Consider the following 17,243-nt stretch of genomic DNA (forward strand, 5'->3'; position numbering starts at 1 on the left):
CATGTTTTTATGGCGAATTTGTGCTGTTTGGCGAATTTCTGACTAAAACAGTGAATCACCCTATTCAATGACCACATGGCGAATACATTTCAAGGTTTTTTTCACCATGATTCACCGAGTAGCAATCGCTATCTTTTTATGGTGAAGTGGAATGTGAACTTTTAAAATGAAGTGTTTTGTTTTTTACATTTGGTGTCAAAAAATCAGGAATTTTATTCTGAGGGGCATGCTATTTTTATTCATGTGCTGTAAGCACATGAATATATATTTAATTAAAAAAAAAAAAAAAATTTTACACAGCAGCCAGCAGGGGGCGCCGGAGCCGAGCCGCTCATTACATATTCATATATTCACTGCACCCGATCGTTACGATCGGGTATAGTGAATATACGGTCCCCTGCTGGCACCCCCGGGGGGCAGCCTGTGCTGCCTGGCACCCGGGGAGCCCACCTACCCCCCCACAAAGTTCTGGGGCAGGCAGAGAGACTTCCATCTCTTTGCCTGCCACCGTCCTCAGGCTCCCTGCGGCAATTGCCGCAGGAGCTCATATTCGACAGTCAGGGGCAGCGAGCCCCTGACACGTTGAATACCGGAGCCCGCCGGCTCCGGAACGTGGCGAATGTGCAGCGAATCCTAAAAAGGATTCGCTGCACCTCGCAGGTATTCTAATTGAATACCGCCCAGAGACTCAATCCATGTTTTAAAGGTACAGCATATCAAAAATACATTATGAACTCAGAAAACAGAATATACATATTATAAAATAAGTTACAGTACATACATATTTATAACAATCCAGAAAAAATACAAATATTTTAATAAAGCGCAATATCATATCAGAAAAAGAATATATAAAAATCTATACATAAAACACCCAGCAAGGATAGAAAGACGGATGAGGACACAACTACTCACTATAGCAGGGGACGGGAACCTCAGGCCCGGGGGCCGTATGCGGCCCCTGTAGCCAGTCTGAATGGCCCGCCCTCCCTCCCGGTTGCTTTGCCGGGAGTCAAGTACAGGGGAATTCTCGCAAGAGGTCAGTAGTTCTTGCGAGATTCGTCTTAACAGCAGTCGGAGACTGTCAGTCTTATTCAGCGGCAGCCGCCGGAGCATGGGACGGCTGCAGCAGGACAATTTGTAAAATACATTTTTACATATGGCCCCCCCGAAGGATTTTTTTCTCAATACAAACGGCCTTTGGCACAAAAAAGGTTCCCCACCCCTGCACTATAGGCTTCTTACCTCAGAACTAAAGCAAAAGCAAAGGGGTAAAAACCCAACAACAGTGTGCCGCCAGTCAAGAGGGGGAAACCAATGGAACTAGTGTAGAAAAGGGACTATGTCGACACCATCATTCAAACTGGCTGGGGACATGGTATTCGTTGTAAAAATCCAATAAGTGTCCATACGGCTCAATTTCATCACCACCTCTTTCGTCAAGGGTGACTTTTTCTAATGCTTTCTTCTTTTAAAGCATTGGAACACGTCACCCTTGACGAAAGAGGTGGCGACCTATTGATGAAATTAAGCCGTAGGGAAATTTATTGGATTTTTACATAGATAGATTTATGTATAGATATATCACCCAGCACTCCGACAGCTTCAGACCGACACTCAAAGAAATAAAGTACTCAGACGCTGAGGTTTGTCAGCAAAGTTTTAATGCTCATCAAACATTGTCATCAGGCTTGATGACAATGTTTGATGAGCATTGAAACGTTCGGGGTGCTGGGATGTACCGCTGTTATGTGTATGACATGCTCCGGACCAAGTTTGTGATTATTGAGTGCCGGTTGGATGATTATGTATGTGTGTGTATATATTTCTCATTTTACGTATTTGCCCACATCTGCACCCCTCCCCCAACAGTGTCCCTAGCACCTCTTTAATAGGGATGGCCATTGATGATTTGAAATCATCGATGGTTTATGGCCGATGTTGAATACTTTTTACATCAATGTGGAAGAACCAACCCGATGGTTTCCCTATATCGATTGCAACAGAGAATCAGTTTAATTTTTTTCCCAAGGTGCCACTGCCAGGACACAGAGCATAGGTCCGACACCCGGAAGTCCCACCCCTATCGATCGTTATCCATCAAATAGTTTACCTCTGTCGATGGCTGGGTGCAGAATTGCCATCGATGGCAACCATCACTGGCATCTGCACTGATGGCCATCAACCCCCCGACAGTATCCCCAGCCACACCCATAGCACTCTTGCACCTGACCCTCACCCATGCAATAAATGTGTTCACAGGTTAAGGGGGCACAGCCCCTTACATGGTGTGAAGAGCGCCCGTAGGGCGCGATGAATCACCTAGTGTGTATATGTATGGTATGTATGTGTATACACACACTAGGTGATTCATCGCGCCCTATAATATATAGTGTTCAGATACAAGATAATTAGATAAAGTTTATAATTGTCGGCTGCCCAACCACAGTGCTCCCTGAGGGTTAGGGAACAGAAGCCACAATATAATCCCCAATAGTGGTATGGCGCCTATAACTTAAATATAATATTCATATGTTCATCCAATTTCAGTGATGCAGAGTGAAGTTCATCCAATATAAAAATTTACTTGATCCTTCAATTAGTCTTCACCTGTAGTACAGCAATATGGAAACTTACCAACGCGTTTCATCTAGACAGACTTCATCAGGGGAACCGTAATTAATAAAATCTCTCAGCCTTACCATGAGAGAGATGAAATAAATTTATCCTAACAGATTCCCTTTTCTTTAGGGGAGATGGAAGTTCTCTTAATTTCCACAAGGGATTCAATCAAATTTCTGATATATTGTGTACCGATATATAAAAGTTCATAAAAGGTCTCACACCTTTCCTGTTCTATCATCAATATCCATTATAAAGATGGATATCTAATCCTCCTGGAAGTGTAACAGCGAATAAGGCCTCTCAGTAGACCTGTCTCCTACAAGAAAGGCTAGCAGAATGCTAGGCAAATACTGTAGGTTTGGCTACTATAGGTGACCTATTAGTCTATTTGATTCTCTCAATTGATATCATCTTAAATTAGAATTCTTTCTTCTTCCAAAATGCCCTTTTCTTACAATCATCTGTAAATGCGATGGGGTCTAATATGGCCCCATCATACACCATCCTATTTATGTACAATTACGAAAAACACATATTCTGTCAATCACACAATTTTCTAAATATGTGGCATTTTATACAAGGTACATTGACAACCTTTTCTTAATTTGGACTTGAAACTTGATTGCTTTGTGAATTACCTTAACAACCTCCATGGACAAATCAGGTTTACGTATAATAGTAACTCTTCGACTATGGACTTGATTACAGCAATGAATGATCAATACGCCACAACAGTCTTTAGAAAACAAACTGCGAAGAACACCTTTATAGCCTTTGATCATTTCGACCCACAACTACTCAAAAGGGAACTTTCATTCTTGTAACTGGTGAGAGTAGCCTGAATCACCTCCACCTGAGATGAGCTTACAAGAGACCTACATGACATGGCACAGATTTTTGAATAGTGGATATGAACAGACAGAAGTTTTGATGGATGTCCATTAGTATCTAGAACTGGATCAAGAGGAGCTTCTAAATTCCTCCTCCAAAAACAAGGAATTGACTAAGATCGTTTTTCCCAGCACATAATCCACTACTTCAAGGAGCCTCAAATCAGCATCATACAAGCATTGGCAAATGATCAGCTCTGATCCGGTGGTTGTCAGGGACTGTGAAGAGCTCCCACTATTCAGTTATGTGCTCAGGGGGTGTGCCCCTGAGTGGGACCTGTCTTTGGTCTCAGTCTAGATATACATATAGACCTCTCTCTATCATATATATATATATATATATATATATATATATATATATATATATATATATATATATATATATATATATATATATATATATATAATGAGAGCGTGGATACCGGCACTCTCCAAAAGAATAAGATTCTGCTCCTGTTGCCGTCCGTCAAATTAGAGGTAAAGGGACCTCAATGCAGCTTGCCAGGGACGGTGGCACTCAGGATAAATAACCACACGAAGACCAGTCTGGTGTAGTCAACGTTTCAATAGGAAACGCCTATTTTCTTCAGGACCTGATGAAAATAGGTGTTTCCTATTGAAACGTTGACTACACCAGACTGGTCTTCGTGTGGTTATTTATTCCGAGTGCCACCGTCCCTGGCAAGCTATATATATATATCTATCTCAAAAGTGGAAAAGCGCCAAAAGATCTCTTCACTAGAACGTAACCTGAAACTGTTATTTAATAATCTTAGGTTATAAATAGCCCCTAATAAACAAAGTACTCAATGACTTGTCCAGTATCTTTATTTGATCGTTGAATTCTGATACACAGAATGGAAGTCCCTTCCACTCTCTGTATCAGAATTCAACGATTGTCAAACCGTCACTCAGGTCTTACTGTTGCTGATCTTTAAACCTTGCTCTGGTGGCTCCAACTTGCGGTGATGAGACCTCAACTGTATAGACCAGGAAGAAGTGGCACTTACAGCCTGCAGCACAGTGAAGAGGGACTAATTTCATCCATCAATGTTTGGGGGCAAGGCCGCCCCATCATCAAGATAGATAGAGCTATCTGTCTCTATATGTGGAGGTTCCACCAGTATAGTCAGAAATAAGTAGGCTTTACTCCCGGGTCTTAGTGAAAATCAAACTTTAGTGTGAGACGGTCAACGCCGTTTCGGGAGTTAGCCCGTCGTCAGGACCAACACAAACTAGTGTTGACAGTCTCACACTAAAGTGTGATTTTTCACTAAGACCTTCTCTTTCAATACAGAGTGGCAGTGGTGAAAAGTGCACCTCCTAGTGCAGTAGATTAATATTCAAAAAGGTCCCTTTACCTTTATCAGGATAACACCCCAAAAGTTGTGAGTGTATCGTATCTAGTGGTCTTCAACAACTGTGTTATGAGCTCAGTCTCCAAAACACCCATGGATCTCTGGATACCATGACTTATATTTCAGTTCCCAGATTCTTACTCATAGGTGACCATGATGTCCAAATGCAGCAACCATAGAAAGCAGCAAGATCCAATCAAGATGTTGTATATAGGCCAAGCACCTTTTACACTGCAGAATCGACCAGGGTTATACCAAGTAGAGGTGTACAAATATTCCAGGTCAGAGGTACGGTGTCAGAAGAATATACTGTAAGCAAGTGCAGTCCGTTCCAATCACTGACTATATAGATGTGGCTCGGATTTGTCAACCATTTGGAATGATGCCTTGATTTGACAAAACTCTGGACTTTCATATATATCTATCCAGTAGCCGGCACTCTGTTTTTGCAGCGTAACTTGCTGGGTGCCTTCAGAATAGACCAGCATCAGTGATACAAGTCCCATCTATACATCCAATATGATTGGCACTCCGGACTCTTGAGCCATGTCGAAATAGGTACTCAAGTCATAGGTTGATATGCATATCAACCTATGACTTGAGCATTTATTTCTAAAATACTACACCATAGTGTGCCTCCTTTCTTCTTTTGCTATTCTTACAGAGTGGGGCAGTTTTATCATGCCCTTATAGGAGAGCAGCACCGGCTTGGCAATTGGCTTCTGGAAAAGGGCTTCAATTCCACATCGGAGGTATACACGGGTTATGGGATAAAATATTGTCTTGTTACATAAGTCCCATCGTCCAATATGTATATACAATATATGATATGGATAACACACATCTTAAAGGGGATTAAAAGAAAACAAAGGGAGAAGGGTATGGGTGAGGTAAGATCAGATAAGCGGGGTGTGGAGGAGGAAGGGAGAGTATCTCATCCATAGTATGGAGGAGGAGCACTAGAAAAACAGGAGAGATCTATTTAATAGATATAAATTTACTTATTGGTTTTTTTTTTCTTCCTCTAATTGAGGGGGAGAGTTCTATCAGTTATTTCGGAAATTGATGATTGATCAATGAAACTAGTGTATAGATGTCTCTTTGAATACTAACCAAGGCAACCAAGAGGAAGTGTAGTTTGATGAAATGTGACTAGAGAGGGAAACCATATCTTCCATTTACATGTAGTATTCAATGCCTCTTTCATTGAAGAGTGTGTAGTTATTTTCCAATGAACAGGGATAAACGCTGAGATGTCGCAAAATATTCAGAAACCAGAAACTGGGGTCTTTGGCTACTATTTTCCAGATGATCGCCTCTGAGCATTTAAAGACGTTTGACTGAAAGGGAGCCAATGCTGTGCAGTCCCACCATACATGAATTATTGTGCCAACAAGTTTCGGAAACTTCAGGAAATACTTTACTCTATTGAGACACACACATATATACCAAAGTGTCATAACTTTGTGTAAATTCTCAAAGGTGGAAATACATGAGGAGCTGGAGTATATGTTATGAAAAACTGGTTCCCAGTCAGTATCGTGTATTCTATCTTGTAAAAAAATTTCACAAGCTTTTTTCCTTCTGGACATTTATCAGCGCAAACTGGGATAACTTTGTTATATATATTAGTGTGTGTGTGTGTGTGTGTGTGTGTGTGTGTATGTGTTAAAATATATATGGAATTCTGCGACTTGTGCATAAAATTCAAATTATGATGACAAACTATATATAAAAAAAGGTTTATATTTATAATTAAAGGAAGGGCTTATAACACAATCAATAGATAAAATAACACCTATAAGGCATTTTCGACTAAAAAAATATACTGATGAATTATTAAAAAAAAAAAAAAATAGTTAAGAACAGAGTAAATTAATGGAGGATCAAAAAGAAAAATCACCTCTAGAGGATATGTAAAAATAATCGCTTAGCTGAATATTGGAGGTGAGGTCTCAGAAGCTGCCCGACATGTTTGGTCTCACAAGATTTCCTCAGGGGGAATATATAACCTGGGTTGTTGCTGGGTCGACCCAGTTGACTGTGCGGTGTGAAAGGGCTTTTTTTATACATTTTCTGGTCCAGCAATCCGACCCAGGTTAAAGAGATGGGTTTTCCCCAGATTGTTCCGGGTTGCTGGGCAATGTGAACCGGTAACCTGTCCTGTTCACACTATGGGGAGGAGGCAGTGTCTGTCAGCATTCCGGCTTATTGCTGGGTCGCTCTTGGGACAGACCCGTGTCCAAATCCCAGGTGCGACCTGACATTTGTCATGTGAAATGGGTATTTGTTTCCTAGTATTTAAGACTTTTTAGTATACATTCATTGTATGGCAGTGTATTTGATGTGTTTGGTACATTTTTTTTCTTCTCTTGCTGTATGAATAAGTTATTTTAGTTCTGTATAACTGGTCTCATTGTAATAGTTATTTCACGTAGTCTCCATTAGCCTTACCACCTTTCCATACTGAAATATATTGTCCGATCTCGCACCCTAAGCCTGAAATTTAGATACGAGAACTGGCATTCTCCAAATGAAGTTCCTGTTGCAATGCTGTCTGCATTATGCTAAAGGCAGAAACAGCATTGTGGCACTAGTTAGTCCGATTTCTGCTCACGCCCCAAGAGTGGTGTGCAGTGTATCTTGCTGAATTGACCCCAATGAATGTATCTGAAATTGCTTATGTGCTTTATTTTACTACATAGTCATGTCACTGCCTTTTTGTTTAATATTCATGTGATTAGTTACAAAGTATGAGAAATCAACATAAGAATTGGAAACCTGTCTTGTGAACCCAGGTTATAACTGAGCATCATTTTAGGTATGTGGAGTGCTTGGACTGTGGTCGGAAAATGCATCAAATTTGTGTCCTTCACAATGAAACCATCTGGCCAACAGGGTGAGTACTTTTTACCTTTCACTTATGAATTATTTTATGTGTTTCTCAACTGGTGATTAGTTTGGACATGGGGTTTAGCAGAGCTGGCAAATAGAAGTCAATAGTTAGTAGAGGTGCATGCAGCAGCTCGGGTACTTAAACTACTTGCCTGATGTGAAACCTCTGCACAGCATTAATAAAGACACATGATTTGTTACATGGTTTTGTTTTCTTATAATATGTATAAATTCCTAAACTAAAATTGTTAAAACCCCAAAAATCATATGGCCTAGATTGAGAACTTCATTTTACATTTAGCATAATTAAGCCTAGCTCAGACGCTGACACCTGTGGAGCCCCACCCCCAGGTTTTGATTGGCCAATGGGCCAGTCAATGAACTAGAATGGCAATCGGTTGATGAAACATGCAGTGGTCATCCATAGCATAGTTGGCAACAATTGGTAGCTACTTTCCATATCTATATTGACTGTGGTCACACCAATGGCCAGCCCTGGTTTTTTTTTTTTTCTTTAAGCAGAGCAGCTAAATTTTCACCTCTTAAAACTGCTCTGCCCATATGTTCTGTAAGAGTTATTTTTTGTACGATCTGGCTGGTTGGATATAATCTGGTAACATCTGAATGACCATGTTTGTCCATTTTCCAGCATTTCGAAGCAAATGGTCAACTGTTAATTTTCTCCCATAATTTACCAGATTATTGTTCCAACCAGCCAGATTGGACAGTAAATCTAGGTGTATGGCCAGATTTAATTGTCAATTGAATGAAAGTTAAGTACTAATAGTTTTGTCACTTAGAGCCATTATAAAATATTTTTTTTCCCCCCTTAATACGCACTGGACCCAGTGGAGCTTGTGTTTAAAATGTATTTTAGTTGAAGGGCTTTTCTTTGTCCCAAGAGGACATAAAAGCAACAGTGGCAATAACTCATTATCGTGTTATTTAAGGGAATTAATTTAGGATGTTTACTTTATAATAAACATACATCTTTTAATGGGGTGACTTCAGTAGGTATATGTTTATTTTCTTTAGCTAAGCTGGAGAAGTACCATCGTTCTGGTCCAAATTTGGAAACTTTTCATCTCAGGATGAAAGTTTATATGCAAATGATTGTGACTTGGCAGTAACTGTTGTAGTGAAGAGGATTCTTCTAAGACTAGGAATGAATGATTTCGGAGAGTTATTTGTAACACCATCAAAATTCGTATTATGCCTTCTGAAGTCTTAGGAGGGTATTCAATGTTAGGCGTGCTCCCGCAGCCATCTCCCGACGGGGTAGATGGCTGCGGGGCCCTATTCAATGCTGTCTTCCCCGACAGCATTGAACAGGGGTTTTGCGCAGAACAAGCTGTCGGGCTTGTTTTGCCAAGAAAAGCCCGAAATAGGCGAGCTCCTGGCCGGAGCTCGTCTATTTTCGTCAGCTCGCGGCCACGCCTCCTTCTCGGCACTCGGCGGCCAGGACATTGAATCCCGACTGCCGAGCTCCAGGCGAGCAGAACGGGACAGGGCACGGCTGACATTGAATACCCCCCTTATACCCCTTTTACACCAGAGGTTGGACCCGGGATATTGCCGCTCCAGTCCGGGGCAGGGCATGGGCTGAAAAAAATAACACGGGTACTGTTCCCCGGGAATCTGACCCGGCAAATGTTCAGGGTCGGACACGGGGCTTATCCGGTGCTCAGGGTGGTGTAAATGGTCATTATCCGGGTTATTTGGTGGGTAGAGGGGCGCGAAGAGCGGATTGGTGCTTCTGCAGCTCTGGCAGATGATGTCATCTGCTGGAGACCCGCACAGGGGGCATGTAGCAGCGCAGCAGCAGCGTTACCACGCTCTGTGCTGCAAGCACACTCCACACTGTGTTTACAGCCTCATCTGCTGCAGCACACACTGGCTGTCACGCAGTGTGTTCCACTTTGGCTGACCCCAAACCTGATCTGCACCATCATGTCCATGTCCAATACATCCAACTGGTCTGACAAGGAGGTACGTGAGCTCCTGCAAATCCTCCTGCAGAACCCACTCCCTCCCTTTTCCCTTTCTTGTGACTTCATCTCAAACAGCCCAAAGGTCCATTTTTAATGACACCAGCAAGGAAAGACAGGGCTGATCTGTTTTCAGTGTGAAAGGGCCTTACCCGGGAATAACCCGGATTGAATTGCAGTGTAAATGGGGTCTGAGGCAGGGCATGCCCTAGCAATTTCCCGTGTTCGATTTTTCCGGGTCCTACCCGGTATTCTGGTGTAAAAGTGGTATTAGTGTGTTCTGAAGTCCCAGTATGTTTTATTTCAGACTTCTTTTTTTTTGTTAACCCTTTGAGTGCCAACATCTCTGAGCAGATGTGCAAAATATCCACTAATTATGCCAGTGTCCTTCACATTTGTTATAATCTTTTTTTTACACATTTTTTTATTTGAATTTATATATTTCATATGAGGTAAAACATTACAGGTCATTTTGATGAATAAAAATGTTATCTTGCCAATTTTCCCACCTATTTTCACCAATTCACTTTGCACCTAAAGGGTTAACTGTTATGTGAGCAAAACCTGATCAAAGGTTCATGTTTTTACACAGGTATTTATCATTTTAGCTATAGTAGTATAGATAAAAAGTTGTAACCTGCTGATGGAAAGGTTATCCCAAACTTCTATACCAGATTTTAATGCAGCCTCATCAAAGTATAGTTTGAAAGTGTCAAGTTACAGTAAACTTTAAGTCTATTTTTGTGGAAGAGGCAGCCTCCCTTGAGCTTATTTGCCAATGGGCTAACTTAATAAAGCATTTCTGACTCTATTAATTGTTGCTAGACAAGAGCAGTTTAAGTGACTTTGCTTGCACACATAAAAATGCATCTGAATAGGTACATGCTTTGGATTTGGGAGTTTCTGCATTTCAGCCTCTAATGTGGGACCCTGAGAAACTGTATGGTTTAATGCCATTGGTTTTGAACCAGCAAAAAAATATTATTTTCAAAGCATGCAAAGAGATTTAGATTTGGATGGGTTGTGTTCATGATAAATCTGAATTGCAGTGTAAAAATAAAGCTGTCATATGTTTGTCGGCTACATGATAAAGCAGCCAGTGTTTTACCCTACACAGAAAAAAAAATATATATATATATATGTCTCCCTTGCATGGCAAAATACTTTCACATATAGGGGGAGATTTAATGGGATGAGAGATTCAGAGAGTGAGAGATTTGGTGAGAAATCTCCAGTTATTTTAAAGCGGCAATCATTTACACTGCAAAACCAGTTTGATTTTGCAGTGTAAATGATTGCCGCTTTAAAAAAAACTGGAGATTTCTCACAAAATCTCTCACTTTCTGAATCTCTCATCCTATTAAATCTCACCCATAATGTCACTTGCTTTACTTACAAACCAGGCCCAAATACACTTAATGGTGTGTAGGATTTAGTCCAGGGGCTTGGGGATTTAAAATGTGGTATGGGTATAATAAAAATAATATATGGGTTTGGATTGCTCAATAAAAAATATAACTGAATCTTACCAGCCGAATGCACAATCTTTAAGCCAAACTCCAATTATTTTACAATGCACTCTAAATTGAATGCCCTCATTCTGCTCAAAACTAATTTATATTCTTTAACTGCAGTTTTGTGTGTGAGGGCTGCCTAAAGAAAGCTGGTAAGACCAGAAAAGAGAACAAGTTTTCTGCTAAACGTAAGTGATTTGGGACAGGGTCATTGTCTATACTGCCACTTGGCAATGTAGCCTTGTCATGTTCTAATGACCTTTTTCCATAGGTCTCCCAACGACAAGGTTAGGTACCTTTTTGGAGAACCGTGTCAATGACTTTTTGCGCCGACAGGGAAATACGGAGGCTGGCGAGGTGATAGTACGTGTAGTCCACACATCTGATAAAACTGTGGAAGTCAAACCTGGTATGAAAGCCAAGTAAGTACAGTTCACTTCTTTTTGAACATTCATTTAGAAAGTGTTTTACATATTTAAATTTGGTTTGATTCTGTGTTTGTATTATGTTTTACACTGAATGGACCACAGTGCGCATTCAGGAATGGTATGAACTTTGAAGTAGGCATGCGGTATGAATATACCTTTTGTACAATATGTGTGTGTTGGTTTTAAATAGAATTCCAGCATTAATGGAATTAGATGTTTGTTTGTTTTTTTGTTCTTGATCATGTTGTAAATTCTATCACCACACCTCTCTTCTGGCTGTCAGAATTTATGGGATTTGTTTCTAAAATGCCACCTGCAGCTTCTGTATGTGTAGCTAGGGAGCTTTATAGTCTACATCAGGCATTCCCAACCACGGTCCTCAAGGCACACCAACAATGCAGGTTTTAGTGATATCCAGGCTTCAGCACAGATGGTTTAATCAGCATCCCTCAGATACTAATTGTCACCTGTGCTCAAGCCTGGATATCTGCAAAACCTGTTGGTGTGCCTTGAGGACCGTGGTTGGGAATGTCTGGTCTACATCAAACTCATCCTATATACATTTTCATTTCACTAATATATTTTGTGGCAAGCTTACTAATCTGTAACAGAGGAGGATCCATTGTTTTAGCTGTATGTATATTAATCACCTAGTTTACTGTTCCAGTTTGTAGACCTCACGCCTCAAAGTGAGTAGGTTTTGGGGTTCCATGTGGAGAGCTAAATGATTTTCTTGTGTATTAGTTATAAAGCGCACCCTCTGTTAAGGTGGGTACATGCTATAAGATTTTTATTAATGATATACACGCTAACAATATTGTTAATGATACATGCATAACATACAGTGTGTACCCACTACATCATTAACAATGCGTGCTCCCATAGATAGATGGCGAACATGCAGTCCAATCTGCCAATAGTGTCTTCTACATGTTCAGCGCGTTGTTTTCTTAGCTGCACCGGTATCTTATGATGTGCATGGGCCTTTACAGTAGACTGTTTCATCGGCTGCATCACCCAAACACTTTTCTGTATTTAAACGACATTGTGCCCATGACACCACTTGCCCATCACATATACCGAACCCATGCTCCAGATTATACCCTATCCTTTATATTTAACGTCTGAGGTATTGCTATACTAAAGATGAAATCTACCACAAGTTACTAATACATATTTTTGCTCCTTTCTGTTTTGTACAGTTTCTACATACCTGGGGCCTATTGTGTATGAATTTTTTTTTTTTTTAAATATATGTAACCCACATATTCTGGTGCGCTGGCACAGATTGGCCCAAATCCAATGAGTTTCTGATGAGCGGTCCCGTGCACATCTAACCTCTGACTATCCTCCCCTCCTGGTGGCGGGGGGGCAGGGTCACATGCGATGCATTGTGTGAAAGGACCGCATGCGATCCTGACACCCGGAAAGGTACCGCGCAGCTCAAGGTGGTCAGATGGCCCATACATTGCTGTGATACATCACAGTAGTGTATGGGGCACCTTTTAGACCCAGTCTTGCTTCAGTAAGGCAATGAAAAGATTACTGCCTTGAGTTTTGTACTGTAAAGTCCAAATTGTAACTGATCAAGAGACCATCAAATTGAAGGAATAAAAGCAGGATATAGCCTTTTGCGCTATATTTTTTACCTATTCCATATTGATAAACTCTGAAATAGATTTATTTATTTCCATTACATGGCTATGCTTAGATCAAGAAATATTTAAGGATTAAAACTATTTTATATTGTATGTGTGTATTACAAATTCTACTACACTGACCAGATATTCACACTTAAACTAATTTTATTTTACTGCACCTTTTTTGCTTTCAGGTTTGTGGATACGGGAGAGATGGCAGAATCCTTTCCATATCGAACAAAAGCTCTCTTTGCATTTGAAGAAGTAGATGGTGTTGAGTTGTGTTTTTTTGGCATGCATGTACAAGAGTATGGCTCAGATTGCCCACCTCCCAATCAGAGGTAGGTGCCTTTTCTCAGGTTCCAATTTACCATATTTTTGACATCTGTTTATTACAATTTTTTATCTTTTATTTTTAGGCGAGTTTACATCTCATATCTGGATAGTGTTCACTTTTTTCGGCCAAAGAGTCTACGAACAGCTGTGTACCATGAAATTTTAATTGGGTACCTAGAGTATGTCAAGAAACTTGGGTGAGTTCATGATTTAAATTAGTCCATGTGGATTTATTTACCATAGCATATTAAGCTATTCATTTTTTTTCATTGTTTGCTCTTTTTAATGTGGGTCTAATAGTATGCCAAACTAATCACTGCTTCCCTCACAGGTACACAGCAGGACATATCTGGGCCTGTCCTCCTAGTGAAGGAGATGACTACATCTTCCACTGTCATCCCATAGACCAGAAAATCCCTAAGCCAAAACGTCTGCAGGAATGGTACAAGAAGATGTTGGATAAATCTGTGTCTGAGCGCATAATACATGACTACAAGGTCTGTATGGACTAATTAAGGGTTACTGTTTTAAATATTAAGAACTCTAAATTATAGTATCAAAGTAGGAAACTGACACTTTTTAAATGTAGTAACAGGAACACATGACAGACCTTGTGTTCAGTATACGGCATATGATTCAGAGAAAAGTCTTTATGTACAGAAATTGGATATTTTTTTACATTCTATGGGGGTCACTGGAATTATCATGGGGACATCCCAAAGCTGTCACTGAAAGGAGAGCACCTTTAAAACTAGCACCTTGGAGCTACAGGAGGCTATTCAATCCTGGCCATGTGAAAAATTGGCAATAATTAACTGGTCAGTATTCAATTACGGGCCAATGCCGGGTTTTTTGGGGGGGGGGGGGGGGGAGCAGATCACGATGTAACAACGGCTGCAAATTCGCCAAAACCACACGAATTCACATAAATTTCACCTATCCACATGGTTAGGCCAGGTGAACAATCAGCACTAGGATTGAATAGGGTGAATCAAACGGACAAAAAATTGCTGACTTTTCATGTGGTGAAAAATTTGCCTGGGATTGATCCATAGTGGATATGGGATTTTTGTTGTATTGGAAACATGATGGCATCCACGTGTCCAATACTAAAGCCCCATTTCTTAGCAATTTGACTAGATCACTTAGAAATTTAAGCAGGAATCGCTCCGTGTGTATGGCGTTGCTATCACCGGAAGAGATTTATACTGCATGCAGTATAAATCTAGTCCTTGCCAGTGTTCTTTACAGAGAACAATGGCCATGACAGAACATTTAGAACACATCGCTGGCGCATAACTGTGCTGAGCGATTTTTTTTTTTTTTAACTGCACAGCTAAGTACAATGTAGCGGTGCAGCCCTCTGTAACCCCAGTTCTGAACCCCCCTCTCTCTCTCTCTCACATCTGACCACCTACATTCTCAGTCCTGGACCCCCACCTCTGCATTCCCCCCTCCCCACCAAAGGGCCCTTACTTCTACAGAACCCACACGTCTGTCCCATGCCAACTTCCCTACACACATCCAAGCCCCAAAACAAGTTACAGCAGCTCATAAGTGCCCCCACTTCTACACCCACCATACTCATGACACCCCAATTATCTCATCTTTTCTTATCTCCTCTCCCTTCAGTCTCCAACCCCCCTATACTACTGCCCACTCCCCGCTTCCATCCTGCGCTCTCAGACCATGCTGTAGTGCTATTGTCCGATCACCTAAGCCAGCAGCACATGACCAAGTGGCGAATTCCAAGCTTCCCACAGCCCAGTCATAACCTGGGGAGTATAACTGCAGGATCACTGCACGGCGACTAGCCCAATGTGTGGGCAAGAGGAGCAGTTACCTCTCCTCAGCCTCCTGCTGAAGTGCGGGGAAAACAGCCTCTCACATGTGCCGATTGGGTTCCAGTGTCAGCTGCGTTTGTCACTATGGGTCCCGGTGTGCCACGGGAGGAAGACCGCAACCCGCAGGGACGGTGTGCACTGGCTCCTCAAACACACTCCACCAGGCACCGGACAGTAGCAGCAGGAATGGGAGCGGCTGATGACACAAGGATGCCAGTAAAAAGTAATTGTGTGAGGATAGGACCAGAGCTCACAGAAAGTATGTCTGGTCTCGTGGGCCATATTTGTACACCCATTTGAAGCCTCTCTGAGTACACCCCCTGCTGGCGGCCACTGCGCAGGTGCAAAAAGTTTAAATGCCCTATTTTTTTAAATATAGCATATTTAACGGAATTAAAAAAAAAGGCATTACACTGGAGAAGCTTTATCTAACAAAACAAACCACAATTCTTAATTATTCTACCCTGAGTTATGCCTTCCCAAAAATCTCCTGTACATGTGTATATATATATGTGTGTGTGTGTGTGTATATTTTATAATATTGTAGGTCTGGCACTGCCAGTGTTAAAGTAGCTTGCTTTGGCGGGTGCCCGCTCATTCCACTCTAAGAGATCATACAAAAGAGCAGCACTCCGTTCAGCCTTTTTTTGAGCCTGATGACCATGCGACGCTCGCATTGAAACGTTGCTGTGATTGCTTTAATATACCACTTATTTTCTGAACGGAGTGCTGCTCGTGTGTGTGTGTGTGTGTGTGTATGTATGTATATGTGTGTGTATGTATGTGTGTGTATGTATATGTGTTTATTTATATTTATATATATTGTGTATATAAAGGGCATTGCACCCAAAACGTTGACACAGACTTTGTGTTTTGGCATTTATTATTGCTACTCCTCACTCATTGCAAAACTGTTGGAGTGCCGTCTCCTATACATTTGTATGTTTTTTGTTTGTTTTTTTCCCTTGGGGAATCATCGGGCACCTGGAGTATCTGCTTTTTCTCATGCGAGTACCGGGAACCAATATCTCTCCCTTCCACACTTAAGGCCCATACACACTAGTAGACTTTTTCATTTCAAAAGACTTTGACAAAATCTTTGAAAGATATATCTGTCACCAAAGTAGTGCGTACACACTGGACTATTTTCCTCAAAGAGCAAGAGATTTTCAGGAGCCGAAAGACTTTGCTGAAAATCTTTCATATAAAAGGCTATTTACATAATAGGCTGGGTTTGAATTCCAAGGGTGGGAGCAGCGACCATTTTAATCAGTGCATTCCTGTTCTTGGTGCCCTATTCAGAACTGATTTCTGGGCTGCGTATATTCGAAGCCCAGCAATCAGTAAAACTCCACCCCGTGCCGCCCTGACTGGGCAAAATCCCGCCCGTGTGCAGGGTAAACAATTCATTTGTAGCCGTGCACGTAGGGAGAAATTTGTTCACTTTTGCCAGCAATGTATACATTACGCCATAACAAAATATACATTGAGGGGGGGGCGCAGTGGCGGTGGTAACATATACATTGCTGGTCTGCAAAAAGTTTAAGGGATGGCTTTATGGGACAGGGGACTAAACACACCATCATGCCCATTACACATTATACCACATACTATAACACCCATTACACAATATGCCACACACCATTAGGCAATGGGCAGTGGGTGATAGTGATGGATAGTGGGTGGCAACATCAGTGTAAGGGTGATGAGCAGTGAGTGATAGTA

At 41.3% G+C, this 17,243-nt stretch overlaps 1 protein-coding gene across 4 annotated transcripts in view; it reads left to right on the top strand.

The window, feature by feature from the left end:
- EP300 (EP300 lysine acetyltransferase) overlaps positions 1 to 17,243 on the top strand; it is a 108,306-nt gene that overhangs the window by 80,440 nt on the left and 10,623 nt on the right. For all 4 annotated transcript variants that reach the window (XM_083156634.1, XM_083156636.1, XM_083156635.1 and 1 more), the window contains exons 22-27: positions 7,695 to 7,772; positions 11,391 to 11,458; positions 11,542 to 11,692; positions 13,533 to 13,679; positions 13,758 to 13,871; positions 14,006 to 14,171. In XM_083156634.1, the coding sequence (XP_083012760.1) occupies positions 7,695 to 7,772; positions 11,391 to 11,458; positions 11,542 to 11,692; positions 13,533 to 13,679; positions 13,758 to 13,871; positions 14,006 to 14,171 (724 nt within the window). The remainder of the gene's footprint in view (positions 1 to 7,694; positions 7,773 to 11,390; positions 11,459 to 11,541; positions 11,693 to 13,532; positions 13,680 to 13,757; positions 13,872 to 14,005; positions 14,172 to 17,243) is intronic.

Source organism: Crinia signifera, chromosome 8 (genome assembly GCF_055691185.1).
Source record: "Crinia signifera chromosome 8, ASM5569118v1, whole genome shotgun sequence".
NCBI classification, from domain to species: Eukaryota; Metazoa; Chordata; class Amphibia; order Anura; family Myobatrachidae; genus Crinia; species Crinia signifera.